The sequence below is a fragment of the Aspergillus campestris genome (genome assembly GCF_002847485.1).
Source record: "Aspergillus campestris IBT 28561 chromosome Unknown P168scaffold_1, whole genome shotgun sequence".
In the NCBI taxonomy this organism is placed as follows: Eukaryota; Fungi; Ascomycota; class Eurotiomycetes; order Eurotiales; family Aspergillaceae; genus Aspergillus; species Aspergillus campestris.
The window spans coordinates 2265123-2290123 of NW_020194336.1; the positions used below are offsets into that span (position 1 = coordinate 2265123).

Sequence of the window (25001 nt, forward strand, 5' to 3'; positions counted from 1 at the left end):
AGCCAGTGACCAAAAGCCTCACGCAGCCTGATTATGTCTCATCGGCACGGCTTGCCGACATGAGAGTTGAAGATGCGTCATATTAGCACAGGAAGCGGTAGTGCTGTTACCGATGCATTTGTACTTTCTTTGATGAATGATGTAATGCCAACTCGAAGGATTAAACCCGATCGTCGTTTACTGTTCCCCAAAGCTTCTTGGCCCCCGGTTCGCATTCCACAAGTTCCCGGGGATGAGCCAATGGTGATGATAGTGGCAGGGCACCTGACTAGCAACGCCCAGAAGACCAGAAACCAAAATGGTCATAGGTTGTGCTCAGCCTTGGGAGTGGGGACTGACCTAACCTTGAGCTAACTCACATCCCCGTCAACAAGGAGCGGAGATTGTTAGTGTGAGCCTTGAGAGTTGAGACAATGGGCAGCCAAGAGCCAACCATAGTAGTAGAAAGTTTGATCTTTCTCGGCGCAGGGTGCCAGCCACTGCCCTAGTCTGTTAACTACAGATTTGTTCCCCCATCTGGAGTAGCACGGCAGGGTAATGGCCCGGGGTTCTGTTGAGGAAGGGAGCAGCCACGGGCTCGTATTTGCGATGGTCTGAGTAGCTCCTGGGGTATTTAACTCGGGTTGGGCCCCTTCATCGCCGGACTATTTACTTCATCGGTCTTTATATTTATTTGGTTCGTCCATTATTCCCACAGTAATCGTACACCAGACAGCCGCTACCCAATTCACTACTACTCAGACCTGTCCATCCCATTACTCCACGCCTCTTCTGCCACCGATTCGCAAGCCCGACCTACCAAAATATATACGATAAATATCAACAACACAACCGTATTATCTTCCACCTGCCAAAATGTCCGCCGAACCAAACTCAACAGCCAACGGCAAAGCACCTGTTCGATCTGCCGACCCGCGCACTGGCCTTGTGAATGTGCAGCCCGCGCGCCTCGACGACTTGCAACCCAAATATGCGCAGAGGATCCAGCACGAAGAAGACAACTCTGCCGCCCATGGCTGGTATGCTGGGCTAAGTAAGTCTACTTTATTTCTATCCATGATCGAGGAGAGCCAAATTCTGTCAAACCCGGACTAACAATCATCATAGTTCATAGTTTGGGAGAGTGTCTCGGATTTATGGGTGCTATCCCGTGTTGTGTCTGCTGCCCCAACCCCTACAAACCCGTCGACCAGGGCGAAGTCGGTTTGGTGACTAAATTCGGACGGTTTGTGACCCCTTGAATTTTACTCCATGCGCGTTTTCCGGTGCTGTAGGAGAAGATACTGACTAGTGTGAAATAGCTTCGAACGCGCCGTCGACCCCGGTCTCGTCAAGATCAACCCGTTGAGCGAGCGCCTGAAGGCCATCGATGTGAAGATCCAAATCGTAGAGGTCCCTCGCCAGATCTGCATGACCAAAGATAACGTCACGCTGAATTTGACCTCCGTCATCTACTATCAAGTCACGTCGCCCCACAAGTCTGCCTTTGGAATCTCAAACATCAAGCAGGCTCTGGTAGAGCGCACACAGACAACTCTGCGCCATGTCATCGGTGCCAGAGTGCTACAGGATGTGATTGAAAGGCGCGAGGAGATCGCCCAGTCGACCGCGGAGATCATTGAGGATGTTGCCTCCGGATGGGGTGTCCTGGTGGAGTCGATGCTGATCAAGGATATCATCTTCAGCGACGAGCTGCAGGACTCCCTCTCTATGGCCGCGCAGTCCAAGCGTATCGGTGAGAGTAAGGTTATCTCTGCACGTGCCGAAGTGGAATCGGCCAAACTGATGCGCCAGGTATGAATCTATGATCGCAGGTAGAAAGCTTAGAAGATATGCTAACTTCGCGTCAGGCTGCCGATATCTTGTCTTCTGCCCCTGCTATGCAGATCCGCTACCTCGAGGCGATGCAAGCCATGGCCAAGACCGCGAACAGCAAGGTCATTTTCTTGCCCGCGATCAACCAATCCGTCCAGCAGCAGCTGTCTGCCGCCGAAAATGCAGGCGAGGGACCCAGCCAATACCAATCAGCGGGTCAAGCCGATGATGGGTTCCAACGTGCGATGAACGCGCGCGTGGTTGAGAACATTTGAACGGGTCCGCCTAGTTATGACTGGCTGTCGCGAGATCAACGAATACTTATACGATAATGCGTGATCAGAACGAGATGCCACAGACATAGCTGTCTATGGCGGAGGGTATACGATGCTTGTTTTTCTTTCTTTGCTGTTCTCTCGCCTTGTTTTGCTCTTGAGATCTGTACGACGATACCCACTTTACTTCTGTCGCTTGACCTAAACTTAATGAGCTGTCCTATTACTTAATGATTACAATGTTGTTGATTTATCGTATGTTATTTGGGAAATTTTTCGTATGATCATGTACCTATCAAAACTTACTGGGTAGTGGACGTATATCTCACGCCGATGTCGAGGAGGATATGTAGTGGTAATTTCCGGTCTACAACGTCCGTATTGGTACCACAGGGGAGATCGGGCGGTGAGTGCCGCTACCCACAGGGGCCCAGGCACCGCAATGACAACCTACTGGACTAAATAATGATTGCTCGATACACGATAACGACCTACCCAAAACTCTCCATTCTTTCGGTATAGGCTACTGTCCATTTACCCGATCTTTAAACCACAGCCAACTGGCAATTTCGCGCCCCAATGCCTCAAGAGACCCTCTTCACTGTATGATCAGATCAAATGGCTCCCTCGCAAAGTCCCTCCTCACGCCCCGGGGCGACGACTCACAGCCCCAGCCCGCGACCCTCACTCGACCTCTCTCCCAACTTCACAGACCCATCCTTCGACCCCGCCGACTTCCTAAACGATGCCCTCCCCCCGTTGACGCTGGCGTCATCGCAATCGCAACCCCCCCGAGGAGCAGCCACCACCGCTCCTGTCGCCCTCCCCGAATTATCCGCCCAAGTCCAGTCCGTTCTCTCGCAGGTCAATGCGCAGAGCGCGCGGCACTCGACTAAGCTGACGCAGCTCACGGATGAGATACTGCGGAGTGGCGCGCGCCTTGCTTACGAGGTTGAGGTCCTGCGGGGTGAGACTGTTGGGCTTTCGGACACGTTGACGGAGACACTACATGGGGATATTGGCAAGTTCGTCCCGGAGACTACTGCGCCTACAGAGACTGGCGCGCAAGACTCCGTGGAAACGGGCGAAGTGAGTGAGGCGCCCGGGGCGGGCAAAGATGCTACGGTGCAAGACCCCGTCTACATCACCAACCTACGGATCTTGAACCGCGTGCGAGCGCGACTCGAAGAAGTGGTCCAGTCCTTTGGTGACGCCATGGAGTGGCCGCTCCCGCCGTCGGAGACGTCGCTGACGTCGTCGTTCATCTCTGTGTCTGCGCCCGAGCCTGGAACCGAGAGCCACAGCCGCGAGGAGAAGGGCCAGGAGGTGATGAGGCAGCTGCGCGCGGAGGTGACGAGGCTGCTTGATAGCGACGGTGGGGGCCAGGAGGGGATCGACGCTGCTGCGCGACGGGTGGAATCGCTTCGGGTTTTGGCGGCTATGTGGAAGGGCACTGCTGAGGAGAAGGCCAGGACGCGGTTCGTGGAGAGTTTGGCGAAGACGGTCGATGATCGTCGCCAGGCTTTGGAGAGCCAGATTCGGGCGGAGGAGGACCGCCAGCTGGCTGCTTCTTCTAGAGGACGACAGGCTGCGAGCCATCGGCGCCAGGAGAGTGAGGGGCCGGCTGGGGGCATTTTCCGTAATTTACAACGGTTACGGGAGGAGATATACCTGGAATGAAGCATTGGACATGGAATATTTGGTCCAGGGTCCGAGCGAATACTTAATTCTTATTTCAACCTCATGTATATTGTATAATTTGCAATTTTCTTGTATTTGTCTCACGTTGCTTGTTCCGGAATACCTGGAAATGCTTATAAGCACCCGCCGGAGTCCGTTACGGTTACCAAGATGGAACCGCTCCCGGTTGCCAAGCCCGCAAACGCTACGACAATACCAGTGCTTAGGATAGATGACGCGGCGCTGAAAGGCATTGGATGGGTTGAGACGAAGGATCAGACGGATCATAAGTCTCTGCGTATTACACTAGCATACAAAGAAAAAGGAGACAATGGGAGGTACAGTATTGTGCTTCCATGTAATTTGCATGAAGAAATGAAGTTAATTGTCAAATTGTCGACAGGGACTAATTCCGAGCAAGCCCTTAAGGCTCAAAGAGGTAAAGCCCCCCCATGTACCCCGTAGTCTCAGTGTCGCACGCGGATAAGCCCCCGTAGGGCCAGAACAACTGTAGTTAGTTGGTTAGTTAGTTCGATGGTACGGATTACCGTTCGATTACTACACAACTACTACTACAGTGGTGGATTTACGACGGGGCAAGGACGACAGGCCCCCAGCGAATCTCCTCGTCAGGAACATCTCCACCGTGGACGTCAATCCACTTCCTCCCCCCCCCCCCCAAAAAGTTATTGCAACGTGCCCTTAGAGTTTCCTGACCAAGTCCCCCCTCGATTCCTGCGTCATCAAGTCAGCGGCGCATTTTGTTCGAAGTTTGGCGTTTTCGTTCCGGCCAACTTTCATATCAGTCGCCATCATCGACCCCCCAAGGTGGACAACATGGCGCATTGCTGTCTTCGTTAATTCTTCCGGTTGCCACGACGTCCCTTTTTCTCTCCTTCTCGAATAGATGAATGCTCGAGCGCTCGGAATGCTCATCGCTCCATGACGCTTGTATAGAAGTTCATTCAATCGTGTGTTCCTTGCTCGACTAGCGGGGGGTTTGATATCGGTCCAGAAAGAAAGTCTCCCGTTCTCAGTACCCAGGATGGCCTCCTTGGGTGCCCCCGGTAGCCCTTGGGGCGACCAATACCACTCAGTCCGGTCGACAATGTCGACCCTTGCCGAGAAGACGTCCTACCGTCGTCTGAGAGCGCGCCCGACGAGGGCCCTCTTTGTCACGGTCGGATTCTTCATCTTCGTGCTAACGCTGTTGTGGCGTACTCCTACTACTAAAAAAGAGGTGAGCTCCCGTGGCCTAGCCTTGGCGAAGACGAGGTCCGCTAGCTAGCAACTTGATATTGACCATCGCATGCGCTCTCTAGGATACTGAGAACTACTACCTGAAATTTCCTTCATATAAACCATCCAATGCTCGCCCCGAAGACCTCCAGATTGTCCCCTCGGCGGGACAGATCCCTAATACAACTGATCCCCTTCCGAATAATTTACAAAAAGCCAACCCGTCTTTCCATCTGGTCATTCCTGCACGGCGAAAGTCGAGCATGCTTTGTCGCACGTTGGTTTCCGCCATGATCATGAATTATCCGCCACCGACGTTGGTCGGATATGACAAGAAACCCCCGGAGGCGGCGACGGAGTGGAGTCTTATGGTGGAGCGCATACAGGACATGAACAACTTCCTCCAGCATGCTCCGCACGTGAAAGATGATGATTTTGTACTCATTGCGGATGGGGACGATGTCTATTTCCAGCTACCGCCTGAGATTATGATCCGGCGGTTCCAAGACCTCTTGAAGGAAAATAATGCGAAATTGCGGCGAAAATATGGTTTCGTCGCTGTGGAGAACCCGATCAACGGAGGAGCGGAGATAATTGAGCAGAAATACTCGCAAAGAGTCTTGTTCGGTGCAAGCAAAGATTGTTTTCCTAATATGACGCTCGATGCGGGGTGCGCCTCAGTGCCGGATTCCACCCTTCCTCCAGACGCCTACGGCTGGGATACGGATACCGAAAGAAATTTGATCAGACCACGTTATATCAAGCCCGGAGCGGCGATTGGCATGGTGGCTGACTTGAAGTTGATCTACGCAGAGATTCTGCGATTCGTTGACAGACAGCGCTGGTCGCGAGGTGATCACCTGGCTTTGACCCAGATGTTCGGCAGACAGGAGTATGTGCGGGAGCTGGAAAGAAGACGGACTTCCAGTCCATTCACAGAGTGGATGTATGACATGATCGGCATTTCAGATGCAACGAACATGACCAAAGTGCATCATCCATTCCTCGAACCTGGGCAGCGCTACGAATACGGAATCGGGATCGACTACGAGTCGCGTATATTCTTCAACGAGCTCATGTCCAAGGGCGACGTCGAATGGCTCAAGTATAATGATGTGGATCGAACCTCTGCCGTGCAAATGGAGCACGGCGTCCCCCGCGAACATCGCTTATTACTGCCTTACGATCTCTCCCCAGAGAACCTCGGCAACCCATTTATCCATCCCAAGTACGGCAGAAATGAAATCCTCAATCCGCCCCTCAGTTATAACCTGGATGCTCTCCCGAATCCCAACAACCGTTCGTGGAGCAATCTCCCGCTCATGACCAACATCCACTCTACGTCGGTCCCAGCCATGATCCATCTAGACGGGGACCACTCAATCAGAGACCACTGGTGGCAGAAGATGTGGTACCACCCATGGGCTCGGGCTCTCCTTCGCAAGTACGTGCGCTCCCCTATTGGGTTCGATGCGGCGCAGTCGGCTTTGCTGGGAGGCCAAGAATGGTGGGATCTCCGCGGTGGGAAAGGCGGTATCTGGACCGACAAGGGAGAATGGATTGACTTTGGCGAGGTCTGCACAGGCTACGAACGAGATATCTTCAACGATGAGTTGGGCCAGTGGAGACAAGAAGGCGGCGAAGGTCATGCCGAACCTGTTTACAACCAGTTTGGGAACCTTGTCAAAGGTAAAGAGGGTTAATTCCGTCTTTCCGTCCAGCATGAATAGGTTTGCGACTTGGTCTCGCATCAGGAGTTGAAACCAAAGGCAGAAACTAAAGCCGCCTTTCGCGTCACTGTACATATTTCTTTTATTTTTGTTTTGCTTCATCGCTTACAACAGCACGAGCCGGCTTTGCTATTCTGAGTATGCATTTGATATTGGGTGTTCAATCTCTTCCAGTTTCTTTGGATAAGTTGACTGAACTGGATTGGTTCTCTGGGAGGGAGTGCTGTGGACAGGGTTTGGCACTATTTCCCTGTCTTTCGCTCGTTTGTGTAATGTCCTTGGGAAGATGGGACCCTCGGTAGATGGAGATTGATGTAAGATAGATACCAACTTAGCTTTATACCATATTTTTAGAAGAACCCATAGTACTTATACTTGACCTCTTAGATCATTCAAGTTCATCGCAGCATTTCTATACTGTACAGCAAATCAACCATAATCATGAGGACTATCCAAAAGTACAAAGAATATAAAACAAACGCCTACCTTTTCCCAACCAGCCATCATACCTTTGCCTCCGGGCCCAACAACTCCCGAATAATACTCAATATACTCGTAACATCCTCATTGCTCAACCGTTCCTCCCGCTCTTCAATAACCGTATCCAAAAGCGCCAGAGCGCCGTAATCCTCCTCCGCTAGCTCTCCCTCGCCCTCGCCCTGCTCTCCCCCTTGCCCTTCCTCTCCTTCAACAGCGGCAGCAGCTCCCTCCCCTTCTCCCTCCCCATCAACCTCCATCCCATCAACATCACCATTCATCTCCCCATTCTCTACTACTCCCTCTCCCTCTGCCTCCACCTCACCCTCCCCTTCTACCTCACCCTCCCCCTCCCCTTCTTCTGTCTCCTCCTCCTCCTCCTGCCCAGCAGATCCAACAACCCCAACCCCCAAATTGACAATCATAAGCACCTCACCCTTCGTCAGCCCAAACGGCTGCAACCGCACGACGAGTTCCCGCAGCGCGTTATCCATCGGCGTCGGGGCGTTGGCTTGCGCCGGGGCGAGAGGCATCGTCGGCGCGCTGTCGCCGCCGTTGGTGTCTATTTGCGACTGGGTTTGCGATTGTTGTTGGGCTGCCGGGGGCTGGTTCTTGAGCTGGTCCGGGACATATTGCGGGTAGGTGAGGATGTGTGGGGAGAGGCGGGAGATGTAGTTGTGGATCTGTTGTTGTTGTTGTTGCAGTTAGTTAGGTTTCTTTTTGATTATTGTTTTGAGTCATTGGTGGGGACTGTTCGTTATGGGTGGTTGTATGCGCGGGATATTGAATGAAGAACAGAGCAGCGTATAGATAATGAGTAAGTATATGAATACACACCTCTTTAACGACAGTATTATGATCCCTCAAATCCGGACTCGGAACCCAGTGTCTCGAGTTCGGGGGCGGGTTGGGTGGTCGTCGGGGTGGGTTCGCTGTTAGGTAGGCGAGGACTTCGATGTTGGTTAGGGCTGCTGATTGGGGGTCGATTACCTATATTATTTTGTATTAGAAGTTACGTTTGGAAAGTGTAATGTGTGATTTGGAGTTGACTTACCCTCATTGTGTTTGATGTGTTATGCAATGATATATGGTGTAATGGAGTTCTGGGAAAATTATGGCGGAGGGTGAGGAGAAATTGGATTTGGAGGGAGCCTTTTGCCGGCAGAATTTGGTGGGCGGTGTGAGCTATAAGGTGGTGGGTATGTGGGGGTTGGATGGTATATAGTGTGGAATATATAGATCGAGATGAAGATGTTGGTTTTTGAATGATTGATAATTATTATTCGATTATTGCTGTGCTTAACAGCAAGTAGATTTAGTAGACATGATTGATAAGGTAAAGACAATAAATTGATTAGGAAATCAACCGAACAATCCCTTCCACTCACCATGCATCCAAGAGGAAGCCCATACACAGACTCCACTACTTACAGTTCGTACATAGTACACAGTCTATGATTAGAGACAAACCACCGACTCAACCACCGGTCTCGGCTGCACATTCCTCGCCGCCTCCCCCGCAACCTCATTCCCAAACCCCAACACCTCCCTCTCCAAATCCCCAGCATCCTTCCCATCCCTATACCGCGGAACGCCCACCTCACGCTGCAACACTTCCAACACCCTCACCAACCATGTCCGACACGTCACATCCATCTCGTTCAACTGCCCATCAAAAGACCTAATCACCTCGTCTGTCTTCGCCAGTACTGCAGGATTATCAGGGATCTCTCCGATGCGAGTCAGGCCTGCGAGGAGGAAGGTCTTGAGGATTCCGGATTCGGGCCCGTGGGACGCTACCCAGGTTGAGCTGGGGTTTGAGTTGACGATGTGGTATTTTGTGCTGCCTTGGATTTTGCTGGTGGGGTTGGGGTTGTGCAGGTAGAGGGCCCAGTGGTAGTTGTTTGGGGTGGGGGGGTCGGTGCGGAGGTAGAGGGCTATGTAGAGGGTGTTTGGGGTGAGGGGCATTGTTGGTTTGTGGGAATGGTAAGAATGGTGATGATGATTTTATGACTCTGATGACTATGAAGAAGGTAATGAATTGTTGAAAGAAATGAAGAGTCAAGGCAACAGTTGGGTTTGTAGGATAAAGACCCAAGTCAGCTAATGTTGGCGATTGCTTGTCTCGCGATTCTACAGCTGGACTGTGAATGGGTAGAGTAAGTGGCTTGCAAGGTAATTTGCATAAGTGCAGGGCGTTGTATAAGGGGGTTGTACCGGCGAAAGCCTGCAGGTAAGATGTACCCAAGGTAGAATACCCAGGTAGAGTGGGCTGTCGACTTGTAACTACTCTACTGAACAAATATTTGAAATATTCGACATTATTCCTAACTGCCTAAACCGAGCACCTCTGCGCCGAGGACGGACCTATCGAGTCCACCTGTGAAATGCCGCCCAAACATTGATAGAGCTCAAAAGAAATGACAAGAAAATTCAACCCACAAAATCTGTGATATCATACAGAACTTGAAACCATCCGTCAGATCAGATCAGTATAACTTTTTACCTTTTTCGTGCGTCTTCCACATTTAGTCCTTCCCCTTCTTCTTCTTCTTCTTCTCCGACTTGTCGACCGCCTCCCCGTCGTCACTGCGCTTGCGCTTCTTCTCGTCGGTCTTGGAGGACTTCTTCGATTCCTTCTTGGCCTTCTTCAAGTCCTTCTTGCTGATCGAGCTGGGCGTGCCATCCGCGCCGAATTCGATCTCGCCGCGCTCGAGCTTGCGCTGGTACCGCTTGACGCTGAGGCCGGCCTTCTCGGCCAACTTCTCCAAATCGGACTTGCCCTTCTTGGATTTCTTGCTGGGTTCATCATCCGATTCGTCAGAAGACTCGTCCGAGTCAGCATCGGCCATCTCCTCGTCGTCGACCTCCTGCACAAGCTTCTTGTCCTTCTGAGCGGCAGGAGGCTCATCGCCGGTGAGAGCATCAGCGTCAGCGTTGTATTTCCGGGCCTCGTTGATCTCGAACTTCTTGGGCTGGGAAGCCGCGCCGTTGGGGGCGATGACGACACCGCGGGGCTTGAGCGCCTTGCCTTCCATAGCGGCGAGTTTCCGCTCAAGGTTGAAGCGCGCCTCGGTACCAAGCGCAGCCTTCTCTTCTTCCGTAACATCATCCTCCCACTCGGCGAGGGAATCCACACGGATACCGAGAGAGGCCTTGGCGGCAAGCACACGGGCCATCTTGCCCTTGTTGCGGCCACTGGCCTGGCCGATGAGGGAAGCATGGTAGATGAGACCGTACTTGGGGGTGTCGTGCTTGGTCTTCAAGGCGCGGAACAGGGCCTTCTCAGCACCAAGGATCTGGATGGTACTGGCGGGGCTCTTGGACAGGTTGGTCAAGCTACCGGCGTGGGCAATCAGACGGGCGCCAACCAGTTCACCCACCAGGGCAGTCAAGTTGGGGGCAATGGCATTCATACGGGAAGTCAGGTAGCCGCTGAGCTGCTGACGGTACTCCGTGAAACCAACAACCTGCTCCGCCAGCGCCTGGATGTTCTCGAGATCTTGCTCGCTGATCTCGGTACCCATGGAGCGGTCGGCGGCGGTCTTGACGGCGCCCTCAATTTCCTCGGGAAGGATCTCGGCGAGGTCGGAAGACTCCCAGTTAGATCGCATGCCCATCTTCAGGACGAGCTTGGCATAAGCGAGGTTGTCGTTGAGGATCTTGGCCAATTCGGGGAAATGCCAGCCGTACCACTCCTTCACACGCATGGCATAGTTGTTCAACTCCTTGTCCAAATCATCCAGAAGCCCAATGGCTTGTACAATCATAGTATCGATTTTATCAGGCGAGAACTTGAGCTTGTGTCTGGCAAGAGAGTGAGACAGACCCAGCGACATAGTCGACATATCCTGGGGAAGCAGGCCGGGAATTAACGTGGGCAGATGTTCACGAATAGCACGGTAGACATCGGCAGTGCTGGAATCGGCAATTAATTGAAGAGAAAGACCGGGAACCTTGCTGATAGCGACACCTATCATAGAGAACGTTAGCATACGGACTAACTAATGCTGCTTTTATTACATATGGGCACTTACCGAGCTTGGGGTCGGCAACAGCCAAGGAGGCCTTCTTCTCGTCCTTGATCTCATCGAGAAGACTGGCCAGACGAGGAGAAACCTTGCCTTCAACGAGAGAGGCGACTTCCTCCAGGGCAGTAGCGGCGCTGTCGAACTTCTGGAAGCTCTTGAGCTTCAACCTGTACCGTGTGTTAGAAGACTTGTAGCGCACAAAAAATTTTCCCCTTAGTGCAGAAATTTGCAAAGAAGATTCGCGCCTCCATAATCCGAAAAAAAGAATTGCAACTCACAAGCTCGAGACACCCTCAGCAGTGGCAGCCTCAGTAGCCAGATCCTCCCTCTTGAGGAGCTTCTTGTCCTTGGCCTTAAGCAGGGCATAACCCGCGCTGGTTTCGGAGAGGATGAAGAGCGTCATGGTGGGCGGCTTCAATCCCAGCTGTTCAATAAAATATCGAAGTAACAGCTAGATCGAAGGTAAAAATAGGGAGGAGTGAAAGAAAGAAGACCGAGGGGAGTTGGCGACCGTGGAGAATACCACCAAGAACGAGCTGGAGGAAGAAATTCGATGTTCTCGCTGGCTGGCGGGAATTTTTTTTTTTCCCATGAAAACCAAAGTTAAAACCAAACGTGAAAAAAGCGAAATGCGCCAAGCCACACTTGTGGCTGGTGTCTGTGGGGCGGTGCGACCGGATTACATAACCAGCAGTGGATGCCGATGCGGTCTTGGTGGACTGGCCAGCTTCATCTGGCGTCGCGGAGTTGCTCTGCAGTCCTAATCATCTTGTTCACCACCATGGAGGGTCTACTTTTCAACGTGAACGGCGGGTAGGTTGGTTGATGCATCTGTATAGGACCTAAACTGACTGGATTAGCTACATCGAGGGCATTGTCCGAGGATATCGGAACAGCCTCCTCACCGGCCAGCATTACAACAACTTGACCCAATGCGAAACGATAGATGGTGCGCTTGCCTTTACCCTCCTAGACGCTTAGTCTCTCTAACGGTCTTTCTACCCTGCAGATGTGAAGCTCCAACTTGCACCCGCGTATGGCGACTTCCTGGCCTCGCTTCCTCCTAATCCCTCGACCTCGTCACTAGCCGGCAAGATGACCGATAAGCTAGTCGCCGAGTTCCGCTATGTCCTCGCCCAGGCCACAGGGTCGACTGCGAAATTCCTTGAGTACCTGACCTATGGCTACATGATTGACAACATCGCCCTGCTCATCACTGGCACCCTCCACGAACGAGACACTCGCGAGCTCCTGGAGCGCTGCCACCCCCTGGGCTGGTTCGAGACGCTGCCCGTGCTGTGCGTAGCCACCAACATCGAGGAGCTGTACAACTCCGTGTTGATCGAGACGCCCCTGGCCGGCTTCTTCAAAGGCAGCCTGAGCCACCAGGATCTGGACGAGCTAAACATCGAGATCATCCGCAACACCCTCTACAAGAACTACCTGGAGAGCTTCTACGAGTTCGTCAACACGGATTCCGACTTCAAGGGCACCCCGACGCAGGAGGTGATGTCAGAATTCTTGCAATTCGAGGCCGATCGCCGCGCGATCAACATCACGTTAAACTCCTTCGGCACGGAGCTCTCCAAGCAGGAGCGTAGAAAGCTCTACCCGGAGTTCGGCAAACTGTACCCCGAGGGCTCGCTGATGCTGTCCCGCGCCGATGACTTGGAGGCTGTCACGCTGGCCGTGAGCATTTCCGCAGACTACAAGGCCTTCTTCGACGCGGTGGGCCTGACGCAGGGTGGTGGTGGTCTTGGGGGATCGGACGGCAAGAGTCTCGAAGACATGTTCTACCACAAGGAGATGGAGATGTCCAAGGTTATCTTCACGCGCCAGTTCACACCCGCCGTGGTGTACGCGTGGATGAGGTTAAAGGAGCAGGAAATCCGGAACGTCACCTGGATCTCGGAGTGTATTGCCCAGAACCAGAAAGAGAGGATTGGGAATTTCATCTCTGTCTTCTGAGCGCGTTCTATACACTTTTTACTTGTTTCTTACCTAGTATTTGGTTCTTCTGGGATGGACTCCTCGTGTACTGTACTGTACTGCTGATTGCAAAGTATCTGATCTTATATCTTGCGTCAAACCATCCCCCGCATACCCACGCCAGCCAGGTTTATCATTACTTATATCTATGCTTGATTTGGGCGTTTGGGGTCATTACTGTTCTTGTGATATATTTTAGTATAGATAAGCAGCGTGAGTATCGAGGTATCTGTGGTTTCACTGTATTGTAAAGGTACATGTGAGCTCTGAACTAGGAGGCTCTGCTAGCCTTCCATGGAATGAGGTCGTCAGGTTGCCCAGGTCCCGTGGGGCTTTCTGCCTCCAGGTCTCAATTTTCTGGTTGTATTTCGAGGCAAGCCAACAATAGGATATTCACGCTGGGTGAAAGTTGAAGTAGCCAATTCCTCTTGGAACATAGAATGTTCCACTAACACTTTTGTGCCGACTTTTCATCCTCTCTTCGAGTCCTCTCCCCTGTATCAAAAGACAAATAGGGAAAAGTCAGATGAGGACCCAGAAACACATCGCGATACCAGGTATGGTATGCCTGTGATCACTTCCCAGCTTTCAACGGAATTAGGAACGCTGTAGATTTCAACCCTAGTACAGCTGTGATCCATTTAAGATATGACCAAAAGCAAAAGAAGAGGAAGTAATGCAGTTGCTGACAAAAGAAGACTCATAATCAATTAAATGTCAACAGGGCATAGATATGCAGAACAAAATTGAAGACATGTTGTATTCTTGTTGGAGCTGCAATAATCTATCCTTTTGCTTTGGAAAATGAGATAGTTTCACGCAAAGGCGTATAATATATGCAATGGTTAAGTTGGGAATTGTTATAGATCAAGGAAGTATAAGAAGGCAGTGGTGGGTAACCACGTGTTGAAGAGGTTTTAGGTCAAAATCAAAAGGACAGGCAGAAAAATTTTCGGTTCATCACTCTTCTTGCAAAATTCTTTTCATATACCATCCACTATCTCTGAGGAATAGTACGGCCAAACGAACAAAAAAGAAACATCAATTAGTCATACTGGAAGAGAACGCTGATACTCTCTCCGTGGTGGACGCGACGAATGGCCTGCGAATATTAGTACTAGGCTGATTTAGAAACGGACTGGCTTTCTTACCTCAGCGAAAACGTGGCCAACTTCCAGAACTTCCAGCTTGGGGCACCGTTGTAAATGGTCCGCTTGGTCCACACTGTTGGTCACGATGACCTTGTCGAGGGCGCTGGCGTTGATGCGGTCAATGGCATCACCGCTGAGGATGCCGTGCGTCACCAAGGCAAGAACCTGGGCGGCGCCCTCCTTCTTCAACAGCTTAGCAGCCCGAGTGATGGTGTTCGACGTATCAGCCAGGTCGTCAATAAGGATTGCCGTCCGGCCCTTGACATCTCCGACCAGCATCATGGTCGCGTTTTGGCGGTCGGTAATGCGCGTCGGCCGTCGTTCCTACAAAAGATTAGACAAAAGATCATCAGATGGTTTCGGGGAAACACACCTTGTGGATCAGAGCAAACTCGATGCCCATAGAGTCCGCAATGGCGGTGGCACGTTTGGCTCCGCCAGCGTCGGGGCTGACAATCACAGATTGTTTGTAGTTAGGGATATTCCGCTGAATGTAAGACTTCAGAAGAGGTCTCCCATATAAGTTATCCACGGGAATATCGAAGAATCCTTGGTACTGCGCATCGTGCAGGTCCATGGTGATGATGTGATCCGCGCCGGCACAGGTCAGCAGATCCGCGACCAAAGTGCCCGCCTGCGCTACCCACTGTTTGTAGCCGGGACGAGGCTGGAAAGTGTTGATCTTGTTTGCGTTCTCGTCATTGAGAATCCCGTTTCCAACAGTGCTTGTCGACTTGGCCGAATCAAGGGTGTTGCTGCGAGAGAGACCATTCACAGGGCGGCCCTTGACAGGGCTACCGTTGGCCTGGTCATCAATTTGAGCCTTGGCGAGACTCTTTTGGAGACTCTCGACACCGTTCATAAGGCCGGCGCTGTCGGCGTGTCCAGGGTGTGGGGTGGACGGGGTACTTTCGAAGGTATAGCCGTTGGCAGACTTGCTTCCAGCCGAGTTCTTAACCAGAGGAGCCCCGGCCTTGTTATACGGGATATCGCTCTGGCGCGAGTATGGGAACAACGGGAGCACGGCGGTGACTCTCTTCGCCGATGCGGTTTTACACGCAGAAATCGTGATGAGAAGCTCCAAGAGGTGGTCATTCACCTTGCCACCGCCAGACTGGATGATATAAACATCTTTCTCGCGAACGGATTCTTGGATCTCCACCCTGGTTTCGCCGACGGAGAATTTCGACAGTAATACGTCGGCAGGAGGGACGCCGAGAACACTGCATATCGTCTCCGTCAGTTGCGGGTGGGAATTACCCCCCATGACAACAATATTTCGGACCATGGTGGCTTGGGAATCGTTCGTGGTATTGGTTGATAGGCCTGGAGGATATAGGCACAGTGGAGTAGATGGATGTTTCGGAAGCGGCAAGGAAGTATTGGTTTGCAAATCCGATGCGGGAGGTCTGGAGGGGCGGTATGGTCGGTGAGATTAGTATTGGGGTAGCAAGATTTCCTCTTGAATGAAAAGGGTAACAAGAATCAAACAACTAGGATGGACGGATGAGCAACTACCTCATGGCGGTAAGTCAAAACCCAGGTAGGAACACTTGGACAAGACAGACATTGAAATGAAGGATTGGAAGTAAAAAGATCGTGTGAGTCCGAAAGTAAAAAAAAATGCCTCTCCGCCAGTGGAGCCGGCCGGTGCCTCGGGGTTCTGCCGTTGTCGCCTCAGGTTCCCAGTGGCCGGTTCCGGTTAGGTCAGCTTTCCAACAATACCCCGCGGGAAACGGTGGATGCTGACAAGGCGGACATCACCATCAAAGGATGTAAAGTATCACTAGGAGTTGGTTGACAAAACAAACTGACAAACGGTCGTCCTGTACCATGAAGCATATTTCTTCAATCCGCACAAGAACAGTAGGCGCTCTTTCAGTTACGAAAGTGCTAGCTCCCGTACTACAAGAAGAGCATGGTCTCCATTGCCCGTAGGTACATGCGACATAGAAACCAATTCCAGAAGATAACAAAGGATAGGAACAAGCAGGTAAAAAGCGAGAGGAACTTGAATGAACCAAGTGTCCTTCCTATCAATCCCAAGGGGTTCAAGTGCGAATGTGATTTGAACTTAGTTGATCAAATCGTAGATGGTCTGGCATAGCCAAGAAGATCAATAACGGCATTCCAAGATAACCTAAGCCGCGTCCAGAATATCCTGTGCGTTTTGCATCTACCATCAGCATGAAAAAAGGTATTTGAGAAGAGAGTGAGTGATTGCTCACGAGGCAAGAATACTCAACGGACTGGTGTCACCATATTGCAGTTGTAAGCTTGAGTTGACAATTTGACACACTTGGCATATTAGATCTTGCTTCATCCCAATAGCATCTGATCCCTTGAACTGGCACCCGCGGCTGTTTGGTAGTGCCTTCTATTAGTGGAATAATTGAGCCATAAGTGTTTAGACAAGCAAAAACACTCGTTATCAGAATGGATGAGGATCTTATAGAACGGTCGATTATTGCGTTTTTTGTTCCTAGTATAATTCCTGGTGATGTAAGTCAACATACACTATTCTCGAGGCGTTTATTCCCCAAACCCAGTGATATCTGCGTCAGTGTGTCTTTTCCCCACCAGAGTCATCGTATGCCCCTCCATTTGCTTGAGGCCATCTGCGTCGCATTGTGCATCCGTCTGCATTGATCTTCCTTTTAAATTCGGACAGCAGAGATACTGCAAGAACTCGATCCTCAAACTTATCATACGACAAGGAGAGAGCATTTAAGTGTAGGATGGACAATTGGGAGATAGGTAGGACAGATGTTTACAGAGCAGATGCAGCCCAACACACGTGATATGCACTGCGGCCCTGCGAGCTCACATTGAGGGACCAGACCGCGGAGCGATACTACCATCCTGGTCACGTGGTCTACCGGGGTGAGCTTCGGGAGCTGACAGTCGCGTTCCATATCGCGACTTGCGCATTGAATGCCGACTCTACCCTGTTGATTTTCTGATCCACTGCCATTATCGTCAGTTTCAGCTAGTCACTCACAGGGCCCATGAATTCATGTCTATGACTTAGGATTCCGCGAAGGCTCCCAGTCTCCGCAAATGCCCGTTCGCCTCCTATCGCGGCGTCCGTCTCCGACGACCGTATCGTTCACGGTATCCAACGCCTCTCGACGAACAAGCACACCAGCCAGGATCCTCTCACTGTTCCAGTTTCTCCTGCGCGCGCTAATTTTCCTCCTCGTCCACATCATTGATACAGCGAAGTTACGCCATTCCTTCTTCCAAGGAGATGGGCCGTTTTTGCCGTGGAGTACAATCTGGGCGACTCCTGGGGGTGCGCTCGCTTGTCGCATTGCGGATGCGTATAGCTATGGATTCATCGCGGTTGCTAGCACGGTCTTGATATATGGGGTTTTTAGGAAGGGATATACAGGTACATAAGTCCTTGAGATTTTGAATGGGTTGTGGAGAAGATGCTTATTTCAATTGGTGTCTATAGAAGAATCACTCCTCGTTATACGTGGTCTCGGTATCCAGACGTCTACCTCCTCGTCGACTTATTTGTCGAAAGCCTCGACGAGATTCATACCTACCACCCAGATACAAGATATCGTCATACATGAGGCTTTCAAGGGATTTGAAGTGCGATTCTACCTCGCGTTGATCGTGGAAGGGGAGCCTGACGTTGTGGTTGTTTTCCCTGTGAGTACTCCCCCCGGTCTGTGTGTAAGGAGGGATTGCTGACTGGCCTAGAAACTGTTACCGAACCGGGCGATATTAGAAGAAGTTTGGAGAGGTTCGCGGCGGTGCCTATATGATTCGAAATCATAAGACAGCTCATTCAAATACATATATCTATTGATTCTATGAGGTATATACAGTCTTGTTCCTATTCACATGTCAAGCCGACCCGATTCTTCACCTTGAGCGGCTGTCTTCCGCTGCTTCGACGCCAACCACCGCGCATTCTGAGCCTCAACGGTTTCGGACTTCCGCTTTTGCAAGACGGGAACATATTGCCCGCCGGTACGAACAATATGGCCGCCGTGGAAGTGCTTCTGTCCTCTCTTTTGCATCTCCGCAACGGCATTCTCGACTTCGTTGTGGACAATGCTCTGGTCACCCTGCTTGATAGATAAGTCCAACAAGGCACCGGCCAAGACCTCGTCGATCTTTCGTTGTCTCCAGACAGACCAGAGGTCGTCCACGACACCTCCAGCGCCAAACTTGCTGCTTCCCTTTCCGAGCTGGGATTTGCTCTGTCTCTGATCACCGGCGTAGACCCATTCCAGCGAATCTTGTCGACTGTCGCCTTTTTGATCGGGGAAAATGCAATCCCACAAGACCAACGGGGCGTCGCTAGCCATCTCATAGTTTGGCTTGCGCGGATTGTTGGTGACGTCCAACAGATCGGACACAATAGATGGTGATTCGAGGCCCTGGCCGACCAGGAACAGGATGCTGACCATGTGTCGGACCTGATGCCACAAAAAGGCCGAGCCGTGCAAATTGAACACATACACCTGAGAAGAGTCGGGCGATGCTATCTCTGACGACCTGTCGCTCGTATCCAATGCAGGATGTTCCACGGCTCGGAAGCCTGGCTGACCAACGTAGCCCAGTGGGCTAGTCTTGGGGTCCAGCAATTCAATATCGGAATGGTGGATGATTCGCGTGAAGTTCTCGATCTGTTTGCTGGTATCCAGCTTGCAGAAGTTTCGGAAATCATGCACGCCTTCAAATTTCCTGGCAGCTTCGCGCATTGCTTCAATATCCAGCCACCCTTCTCGGTACTTCAGAGAGGATTTCTGCGCTTTATTGGGGGATATGAACCCGAGAGGTCCCGGCGTAGGAGAAAACGCCGGCTGGGTAAAAAAGTACCTGTAGCGGCGTTCCCGGCACGAGAAACGGGCATCAAAGTCCTCTGGCGGGTGCGGACACCACGCAAGAACCCGGATATCCTCCGGAAGGGCCTTGTTAAGCATAGTAATATACGGCAGCTCATCCGCAATATCATCCCACTTATCCTCAACCTCCGTCTCCATAGTAGTATCCCCATTCTCGTCCGCCTGAGCCGGCTTATCAACCTTCGGCCGCGCACTCCGCACCCTAATCCCAATGACCTGACCAAAAGCACTCACACCGCGGTCCGTCCGCCCCGCCTTGGAATACTGGCACCCCTCCCAGTTAATAGAGTAGGGCTTCAACGCCCTCGGCTCATTGCTATCCTCATAATCGCCAGAATCGTTCGTCGGGAAGATCAGGCGCGTCCGCCGCAGAGCCTTCCACACCATCTCCTCGATCGTCGGCAGCGGCGTGATATTCCCATTCGTGTGCTCGAGCCCGTTGTACCGTTGCCCCAGGTAGGCGAATTTGAGCGCTATGTAGCGGGTGTTGTACTTTGACGGATCGATCATCCTTGCCTGCTTTGGGGGACGGCTTGGCGCTTTCGCGTGTGTGATGTCGTCCTCCTCTGGAAGTGGGTTCTGCTGCGAGGCGTCTTTGTCGGATGCGACTCTCTGCGCAGCAGCATCGGTTGTAGGCGAGTCCGCAGGAGGGGCAACGGAGGAAGGATTCGCGGGCGCGGCATCGCTTGCGGCTTGTGGGAGGATAGGCGTGTATTCCGCGGTGCGAGAATTCAGCTGGCGTTCTAGCTCGGTGATGCGAGATATCAAATGCGACGTACTCCAGGTTGAGTAGTCCGGTTGGGCCTGTAGAGGCGGCGGGTGTTCGGCGGCGCCAGACATGATTTCCGTTGTTAAGGAACTTGTCACTTTGGCGCGGGAGGATAGGGAGGACTGGAAGCCGCGCTTGGATAGGGTATGCTCTGCAAAACGACTTAGGGATTGGCAAAATCTCCCTTGCAATCTCGGCATCCCCTCTGAGGCTGTGGATGATTTGTAGAGCGTCGACTCGAGGGAAAAATGTTTCTGCCGGGAAGATTACCATATGGTGAATCTACACTAGTTATGGGTGTGTATTGTAATATTACAGGCACGCTTTGGATATACAGGGCATCTTTTATCCGATTGTTTGATGTAATCGACGTGTATATCTGGGATTTAGATGTAAAATTGTCTTTAACCAAAGGAATAAGAGGTGTAATACTTTTTTTTGGGTTCTTTTTTGTATATACTACCTAGCGTAGGTTCTGCTTCGAAAGTAGTAATGCGACTGAATACTATGGTTGATCTGCTTACGTTCTTATCTTATCAGGACCTTGAATAAGATCAGTCGTAACATATTCCTGACCACAAGACAATGTTTTACAATTGGCCTCCGACAACCAATACTTTCTATACAGAAGTAAGACAAGCCAATGGCAAATAGTGTGGATGGTCAAGATGACAAGCAGACTGTCACAGTCTTACTGTTAGGAGACCCTGAATGTGGCAAAACGACATTTCTATCGTGAGTACATACGACGCAACCTTGCGCAAGATGAGCCTACGGACTGCATTTCTATCGCGTTGCTGTTACAGATTTGGCCTCACTTCATCTCAGATCTAGCATCCTCACTCGGCTAACTTCGGGACTACAGATCTTTGAGAAACACCCATCGCAGACTCACAGGCCAAACACCACCCGGCGCAAGCGGGGCAGAATTGCTGCGCGATACCGATCAACCATTCTTGTTTGACATTCGCTTCACCAAGAAAGTATTTACTTTGGAAGCCTACGATGTAGCAAGCCCCAACCAACACTGGACGACACTCAAACCAGATGTTGTACTTCTGGCATTTGATATCTCGAATCGGGAGACGTTAGCCGGGCTCAAAGCTGTAAGTACTGTCCTGCTCAGCGATCAGGGTCTTTATTAAGTGATCTGTGTTGCTAGTGGCGACATGACATTATCAGATATTTCCAACGTGGCCAGGGTGAACGCATCCCTGTTATGTTGGTAGGCCTGAAGAGGGACCTTCGAAAAGAAGGCGAGGGGATCATTTACCCGCAAGAAGTAAGCCGCTTCCTTACCATCCTGTAGAGGGGCATTGTCTTCATATTTATTCTAGGTACTAACACTTACAATGATAGTCTTATCGGATTGCACAGGAGCTCCGCTGTGACCGGTATGCAGAATGTTCTGCTATCACTGGGGAGCTTTTGGTCGAGACTTTTGAGGACCTGGCTAGGCTTGCAGGTATGATGACTACTGAGACGGGAGGACAGACTGCGGGTGGTTGTGTCATTCTCTGAGGGCTGGTAGATGTGTAGATGTTATGTGAATTGTGGTGATACATTGGCCATCACTTACATGACTTGAAGGATTGGAGTTTTTGTTATGAGGGATGAAGTGAATACCTAGTCGTGGGTCATCTCGTCTTCTGGTTACCTGGGCAGTGGATAACTGGTCACGACCTACAACGGTACCTGGACGTAATCCTAGGTAACTACATCACTACATGGGGCTACAAAAGATCATGCACCTGGTAGCTAGCATCACTTTCGATTACGGCTATGATAAACATACAAGGAGAAACCAAGGCAACGCTTAAGTCCACCTTGTGAAATCAACAGCGCAGGGCTTTCCCCCAGAAGCTCATCAATTATATGAACATCTGGATATCTTTCCCTCGTAAGCGCCAGTCGATTTTTGGCAATGCAATTTCCCCCTGATGGCACCATGAACAACGCGTAAAAACGGACTGAAGTAAACAAAAGGATCTTCACTGTGGCATACCAAGGAAAAAAGGTAGGAAAAAGAGAAAAGGGGGGGTTTGAAGTTGCGGAATTCCCGGTGAAAAGTTTCGTTTCTTTTGCTCTTTTTTCGCGTTTTTGCTTTTTTCTTTTTGATTAGAACTAGGATAGACATGTCAAGGGATTTTTCTTCTTCGTTCTCTTTCTTGGTCGGATACTTTTAGCATCCGCCATGCTGGATCAAGAGATGATTTCTGAGACCGTGACTCCCTGATCGCCATTTTGAAAGAAAAGAACCATGACCCCTCTCAATGGTCGCCCTGATCATATCTGAAGATTTACCACTTGCCCTCAGCGGGCTGGGTCTCGGCCCAGCTCTCGGCAGCGGGAGCGGCAGAGCTGGCAGCCCAGTCAGCGCCCTCAGCCTCCCAGCTGGCGGCACCGGTAGCAGCGGTAGCAGCAGCGAAAGCAGTGCCAGGAGCACCAGCGCCAGCACCCTGGGTGTCCCAGTTGTCACCGGCGAAGCCGGACTCGATGGCAGCGGGGCCGACCTCCTCGGCGTTGGCGACCTTGGTCTCGTCAGCGATCTCCTTGGTCTCCTCGGCCTCGGGGTCACGGTAGAAGTAGAGATCGACGACAACGTCCCACTCAGCCTCGCGGGAGGCAAGAGTGCCACGGAGACGGAGGACCTCACGGGCGAGGAGCCACCAGACCAGACCGATGGAGTGACGACCCTTGTTGTTGGTGGGGATGGCAACGTCGACGAAGTCGGTGGGGGAGTCGCTGTCGCAGAGAGCGATGACGGGGATGTTGACGTAGCTGGCCTCACGGATAGCCTGGGCATCGGTACGGGGGTCGGTGACGATGATGAGGCGGGGCTCCTTGAAAGAGCGGGTGATGTAGTTGGTGAAGTTACCGGGGGTGAAACGGCCAGCAATGGCAGTGGCACCGGTGTGCGAGGCGAACTTCAGGACAGCACGCTGGCCGTAGGGACGAGCGGAGATCACACAGACATCGGCGGGGTTGTCGATGGCGGCGATGATACGGGCAGCGAGGAGGATCTTCTCCCTGTGAAGCGGCGAATGTTAGATCCTGCCCAAATTTTTATTCCACCGAGCCAAAAATTCCATACCAGGTCTTGCCAATGTTCAGAACGTTGACACCATCGGGGCGAGTCTTCCAGAGGTAAGGCTCCATGTGAACCTGGAGGTTCTTGGATCCCAGGTGGCACTGAGCTGCGAGCAGCATCTCAATGTCCTGGGACGTAGGGTTGAAAGACGGGGGGAGCTGAGAGGGGGCCATGGCGGGCGATTGATCTTGCAAAGGATATCGAGGTTGAAGATATCAATCGTCTGGCGCTTGTCGCAGTGGGTGAGAACGAGGGAGAGTCGGACGAACGCGAAGGTGAACTTTTGCGCTTTCTGGCGACGATATGGTTCGAAATTTCGCTTGCCGTTTGTGAATTCTAGGGCTAACTAGGGTTGGTCAGCATCGGGACCCTCCGACCCGCCCCGGTGTCACGTGTGGTCCCTGGACCGATGCGGACTAGCGCCAGAATGCGGCTTCGAGATTTCGGAGAACTTCATCCAAGCTCCAGATATCTGTCTTGGAATTAGAAAGGGAACGAACGGCCTTTTCTTTTGTCGGCCGCTCTCATCCAGGATACTCCACATATTCCGTCAACATGCCTCCTCGCTTTCTCTCCTGTCCTTCGCTCAAGGCCTTCAGTGGTATGACTCCCTCCTTGGCTTGGTATCCCATCCCGTCTTTGGTCTAACTTGCAATGTTAGGCTCCTCGAACGTCCAGAGCCCTCTTGCTGCCCTGTTGATTAACCCTTCCAAGACATCCGTGAGGGCGGGCTCGATTGAAAGCCGGGAGCGGAGAAAGCATGACCCGTATATGATGGCCCAGTCTCGCCGGCGCAAAGCCGCTAATGTGTCTCGCCAACAAGCGCTCGCTCAGGAACGCGTCATTCAAGGCGACCCCTTGCACACCGAGCAGACCGAATTTGTCCAGGAGCTCAAGACGACGCAATCGGGCGCGCCAAGCGCGTCGCAATCTGAAGCGAAGCTCAACTATCTGGTGACTCGGGATGGACTACAGGATGCGCTGGAATACTCGAAGAACTTGACTTCGCCCCTCGCAGACCCCGACCGGAATACTGCCGATCCCCAGCTCGAGAAGGAAGCGGCCGAAAGACATCTGCAAGAACACCGGAATGCTCAGGAGGCGATCAATCGTATCGTGAACATCAGCAACGGAAATAACCAGGACCGAATGCGCCTTCTTACCCAGAAGTGTATCGAGAAGCTCGGTCGACACAACACCGACCAAGTCCTTCCTCCGAAGCCGACAGCCGCGCAAGTCCCCAACGCTGTCCGTCCGGAAAAGACCCCTCGAGTCGGACGGGATACTGGTTCTCCGGAGGTGCAGGTTGCCGTGCTTACGGCCAAGATCATGAACCTCTCTCGACACATGCAGACTGCCAAAAACGATAAGCATAACAAGCGTAACCTCAGACTACTTGTTCACAAGAGACAAAAACAACTACAGTATCTACGGGCGAAGGAGCGAGGTGGGCCGCGGTGGCAGAACTTGGTTGAGACCTTGGGATTGTCGGATGCATCTTGGAAGGGTGAGATCAGCATGTAATTGCTGAAACTCTTTCCTACTTTTCTGTCACTCTTGTTTTTGTCTCTTTCAGTGAATATTGGCGTGTAACTACTATATGGTATTGCCCTTATGGCATACTCTAGCTTGTGATGTTTTCGGATCCTCTTTTGGGCTCTCGTACCAGCGGTGGGATCCATCTTGTACAAATACAGTATCAGTCTTCTATCTCCTCCCTTCTTTTTTAATTTCTAGAAACTTTTTGTTTGAATCACATTAGACAACGTTCATAATTCCCAAATATCCTTCACTGAGTCAAAAGAGGTGGTAACCAAATAGTAAGGTACTCTTGCATGTATTGGGACCTCGAGCTGTTACCGCCTTGATTCTGCCGTGACCGCAAC

At 51.7% G+C, this 25001-nt stretch overlaps 13 protein-coding genes across 13 annotated transcripts; 7 read left to right on the forward strand and 6 right to left on the reverse strand.

The window, feature by feature from the left end:
- The first annotated feature begins 379 nt into the window (after nucleotides 1–379).
- P168DRAFT_308472 (slipin family protein) lies at nucleotides 380–2354 on the forward strand. The gene is made up of 4 exons (XM_024839199.1): nucleotides 380–1033; nucleotides 1108–1225; nucleotides 1302–1794; nucleotides 1851–2354. The coding sequence occupies exons 1-4, from the start codon at nucleotides 856–858 to the stop codon at nucleotides 2088–2090; spliced, it is 1029 nt and encodes a 342-aa protein (XP_024697074.1). The 5' UTR covers nucleotides 380–855; the 3' UTR covers nucleotides 2091–2354.
- A 232-nt stretch (nucleotides 2355–2586) lies between these two features.
- On the forward strand, nucleotides 2587–3780 carry P168DRAFT_286596 (uncharacterized protein). The gene has a single exon (XM_024836373.1). The coding sequence runs from the start codon at nucleotides 2709–2711 to the stop codon at nucleotides 3768–3770; it is 1062 nt and encodes a 353-aa protein (XP_024697075.1). The 5' UTR covers nucleotides 2587–2708; the 3' UTR covers nucleotides 3771–3780.
- A 685-nt stretch (nucleotides 3781–4465) lies between these two features.
- On the forward strand, nucleotides 4466–7080 carry P168DRAFT_247008 (glycosyltransferase domain-containing protein). The gene is made up of 2 exons (XM_024834065.1): nucleotides 4466–5010; nucleotides 5093–7080. The coding sequence occupies exons 1-2, from the start codon at nucleotides 4816–4818 to the stop codon at nucleotides 6710–6712; spliced, it is 1815 nt and encodes a 604-aa protein (XP_024697076.1). The 5' UTR covers nucleotides 4466–4815; the 3' UTR covers nucleotides 6713–7080.
- Nucleotides 7081–7587: 507 nt separating this feature from the next.
- P168DRAFT_308474 (uncharacterized protein) lies at nucleotides 7588–8295 on the reverse strand (the record flags this gene model as incomplete). The annotated part of the gene is made up of 3 exons (XM_024839200.1): nucleotides 8271–8295; nucleotides 8054–8206; nucleotides 7588–7899 (listed from the first exon to the last, which is right to left on the reverse strand). Coding segments are annotated over exons 1-3 (471 nt in total), but the record flags the coding sequence as incomplete, so codon positions are not given.
- A 305-nt stretch (nucleotides 8296–8600) lies between these two features.
- P168DRAFT_301174 (uncharacterized protein) lies at nucleotides 8601–9184 on the reverse strand (the record flags this gene model as incomplete). The annotated part of the gene is made up of 2 exons (XM_024838497.1): nucleotides 8601–8639; nucleotides 8687–9184. 2 exons carry the CDS (start codon nucleotides 9182–9184, stop codon nucleotides 8601–8603), a joined length of 537 nt encoding a protein of 178 aa, XP_024697078.1.
- Nucleotides 9185–9596: 412 nt separating this feature from the next.
- Nucleotides 9597–11807, reverse strand: nop58 (RNA-processing protein NOP58). Its single transcript, XM_024840704.1, has 3 exons — nucleotides 11526–11807; nucleotides 11254–11414; nucleotides 9597–11189 (listed from the first exon to the last, which is right to left on the reverse strand). The coding sequence occupies exons 1-3, from the start codon at nucleotides 11648–11650 to the stop codon at nucleotides 9745–9747; spliced, it is 1731 nt and encodes a 576-aa protein (XP_024697079.1). The 5' UTR covers nucleotides 11651–11807; the 3' UTR covers nucleotides 9597–9744.
- Nucleotides 11808–11990: 183 nt separating this feature from the next.
- On the forward strand, nucleotides 11991–13541 carry P168DRAFT_308475 (H(+)-transporting V0 sector ATPase subunit d). Its single transcript, XM_024839201.1, has 3 exons — nucleotides 11991–12060; nucleotides 12108–12196; nucleotides 12257–13541. The coding sequence occupies exons 1-3, from the start codon at nucleotides 12029–12031 to the stop codon at nucleotides 13213–13215; spliced, it is 1080 nt and encodes a 359-aa protein (XP_024697080.1). The 5' UTR covers nucleotides 11991–12028; the 3' UTR covers nucleotides 13216–13541.
- A 740-nt stretch (nucleotides 13542–14281) lies between these two features.
- P168DRAFT_278072 (ribose phosphate diphosphokinase subunit PRS5) lies at nucleotides 14282–15675 on the reverse strand (the record flags this gene model as incomplete). Its single annotated transcript, XM_024835655.1, has 3 exons — nucleotides 14282–14338; nucleotides 14388–14711; nucleotides 14761–15675. The coding sequence occupies 3 exons, from the start codon at nucleotides 15673–15675 to the stop codon at nucleotides 14282–14284; spliced, it is 1296 nt and encodes a 431-aa protein (XP_024697081.1).
- Nucleotides 15676–17328: 1653 nt separating this feature from the next.
- P168DRAFT_17453 (PIG-H family GPI synthesis protein) lies at nucleotides 17329–18210 on the forward strand. The gene is made up of 3 exons (XM_024832910.1): nucleotides 17329–17781; nucleotides 17848–18050; nucleotides 18102–18210. Exons 1-3 carry the CDS (start codon nucleotides 17448–17450, stop codon nucleotides 18177–18179), a joined length of 615 nt encoding a protein of 204 aa, XP_024697082.1. The 5' UTR covers nucleotides 17329–17447; the 3' UTR covers nucleotides 18180–18210.
- Nucleotides 18211–18214: 4 nt separating this feature from the next.
- Nucleotides 18215–20234, reverse strand: P168DRAFT_286604 (pseudouridine synthase DEG1). The gene has a single exon (XM_024836374.1). It carries the CDS (start codon nucleotides 20093–20095, stop codon nucleotides 18242–18244), a length of 1854 nt encoding a protein of 617 aa, XP_024697083.1. The 5' UTR covers nucleotides 20096–20234; the 3' UTR covers nucleotides 18215–18241.
- A 400-nt stretch (nucleotides 20235–20634) lies between these two features.
- On the forward strand, nucleotides 20635–21747 carry P168DRAFT_286605 (putative Rho-like small GTPase). Its single transcript, XM_024836375.1, has 4 exons — nucleotides 20635–20759; nucleotides 20890–21130; nucleotides 21187–21306; nucleotides 21384–21747. Exons 1-4 carry the CDS (start codon nucleotides 20668–20670, stop codon nucleotides 21543–21545), a joined length of 615 nt encoding a protein of 204 aa, XP_024697084.1. The 5' UTR covers nucleotides 20635–20667; the 3' UTR covers nucleotides 21546–21747.
- A 577-nt stretch (nucleotides 21748–22324) lies between these two features.
- On the reverse strand, nucleotides 22325–23288 carry rps0 (40S ribosomal protein uS2; the record flags this gene model as incomplete). Its single annotated transcript, XM_024833238.1, has 2 exons — nucleotides 22325–23054; nucleotides 23119–23288. 2 exons carry the CDS (start codon nucleotides 23286–23288, stop codon nucleotides 22325–22327), a joined length of 900 nt encoding a protein of 299 aa, XP_024697085.1.
- A 306-nt stretch (nucleotides 23289–23594) lies between these two features.
- On the forward strand, nucleotides 23595–24824 carry P168DRAFT_323611 (mitochondrial 37S ribosomal protein uS15m). Its single transcript, XM_024840705.1, has 2 exons — nucleotides 23595–23716; nucleotides 23777–24824. The coding sequence occupies exons 1-2, from the start codon at nucleotides 23671–23673 to the stop codon at nucleotides 24637–24639; spliced, it is 909 nt and encodes a 302-aa protein (XP_024697086.1). The 5' UTR covers nucleotides 23595–23670; the 3' UTR covers nucleotides 24640–24824.
- Nucleotides 24825–25001: the final 177 nt, after the last annotated feature.

Bases quoted from the DNA above. Each gene is read 5' to 3' on its own strand.
- P168DRAFT_308472 (XM_024839199.1), top strand. From the start codon at position 856: ATGTCCGCCGAACCAAACTCAACAGCCAACGGCAAAGCACCTGTTCGA. The intron at 1,034-1,107 runs GTAAGTCTACTT...CAATCATCATAG, and splicing joins TGGCTGGTATGCTGGGCTAA to TTCATAGTTTGGGAGAGTGT. The intron at 1,226-1,301 runs GTTTGTGACCCC...AGTGTGAAATAG, and splicing joins TTGGTGACTAAATTCGGACG to CTTCGAACGCGCCGTCGACC.
- P168DRAFT_286596 (XM_024836373.1), top strand. From the start codon at position 2,709: ATGGCTCCCTCGCAAAGTCCCTCCTCACGCCCCGGGGCGACGACTCAC.
- P168DRAFT_247008 (XM_024834065.1), top strand. From the start codon at position 4,816: ATGGCCTCCTTGGGTGCCCCCGGTAGCCCTTGGGGCGACCAATACCAC. The intron at 5,011-5,092 runs GTGAGCTCCCGT...TGCGCTCTCTAG, and splicing joins CTCCTACTACTAAAAAAGAG to GATACTGAGAACTACTACCT.
- nop58 (XM_024840704.1), bottom strand. From the start codon at position 11,650: ATGACGCTCTTCATCCTCTCCGAAACCAGCGCGGGTTATGCCCTGCTT. The intron at 11,415-11,525 runs GTGAGTTGCAAT...CACACGGTACAG, and splicing joins GCTGAGGGTGTCTCGAGCTT to GTTGAAGCTCAAGAGCTTCC. The intron at 11,190-11,253 runs GTAAGTGCCCAT...TCTCTATGATAG, and splicing joins TGTTGCCGACCCCAAGCTCG to GTGTCGCTATCAGCAAGGTT.
- P168DRAFT_308475 (XM_024839201.1), top strand. From the start codon at position 12,029: ATGGAGGGTCTACTTTTCAACGTGAACGGCGG. The intron at 12,061-12,107 runs GTAGGTTGGTTG...TGACTGGATTAG, and splicing joins CTTTTCAACGTGAACGGCGG to CTACATCGAGGGCATTGTCC. The intron at 12,197-12,256 runs GTGCGCTTGCCT...TCTACCCTGCAG, and splicing joins CCAATGCGAAACGATAGATG to ATGTGAAGCTCCAACTTGCA.
- P168DRAFT_17453 (XM_024832910.1), top strand. From the start codon at position 17,448: ATGCCCGTTCGCCTCCTATCGCGGCGTCCGTCTCCGACGACCGTATCG. The intron at 17,782-17,847 runs GTACATAAGTCC...TGGTGTCTATAG, and splicing joins TTTTAGGAAGGGATATACAG to AAGAATCACTCCTCGTTATA. The intron at 18,051-18,101 runs GTGAGTACTCCC...TGACTGGCCTAG, and splicing joins ACGTTGTGGTTGTTTTCCCT to AAACTGTTACCGAACCGGGC.
- P168DRAFT_286604 (XM_024836374.1), bottom strand. From the start codon at position 20,095: ATGTCTGGCGCCGCCGAACACCCGCCGCCTCTACAGGCCCAACCGGAC.
- P168DRAFT_286605 (XM_024836375.1), top strand. From the start codon at position 20,668: ATGGCAAATAGTGTGGATGGTCAAGATGACAAGCAGACTGTCACAGTC. The intron at 21,131-21,186 runs GTAAGTACTGTC...CTGTGTTGCTAG, and splicing joins CGTTAGCCGGGCTCAAAGCT to TGGCGACATGACATTATCAG. The intron at 21,307-21,383 runs GTAAGCCGCTTC...TTACAATGATAG, and splicing joins GGATCATTTACCCGCAAGAA to TCTTATCGGATTGCACAGGA.
- P168DRAFT_323611 (XM_024840705.1), top strand. From the start codon at position 23,671: ATGCCTCCTCGCTTTCTCTCCTGTCCTTCGCTCAAGGCCTTCAGTG. The intron at 23,717-23,776 runs GTATGACTCCCT...TTGCAATGTTAG, and splicing joins TTCGCTCAAGGCCTTCAGTG to GCTCCTCGAACGTCCAGAGC.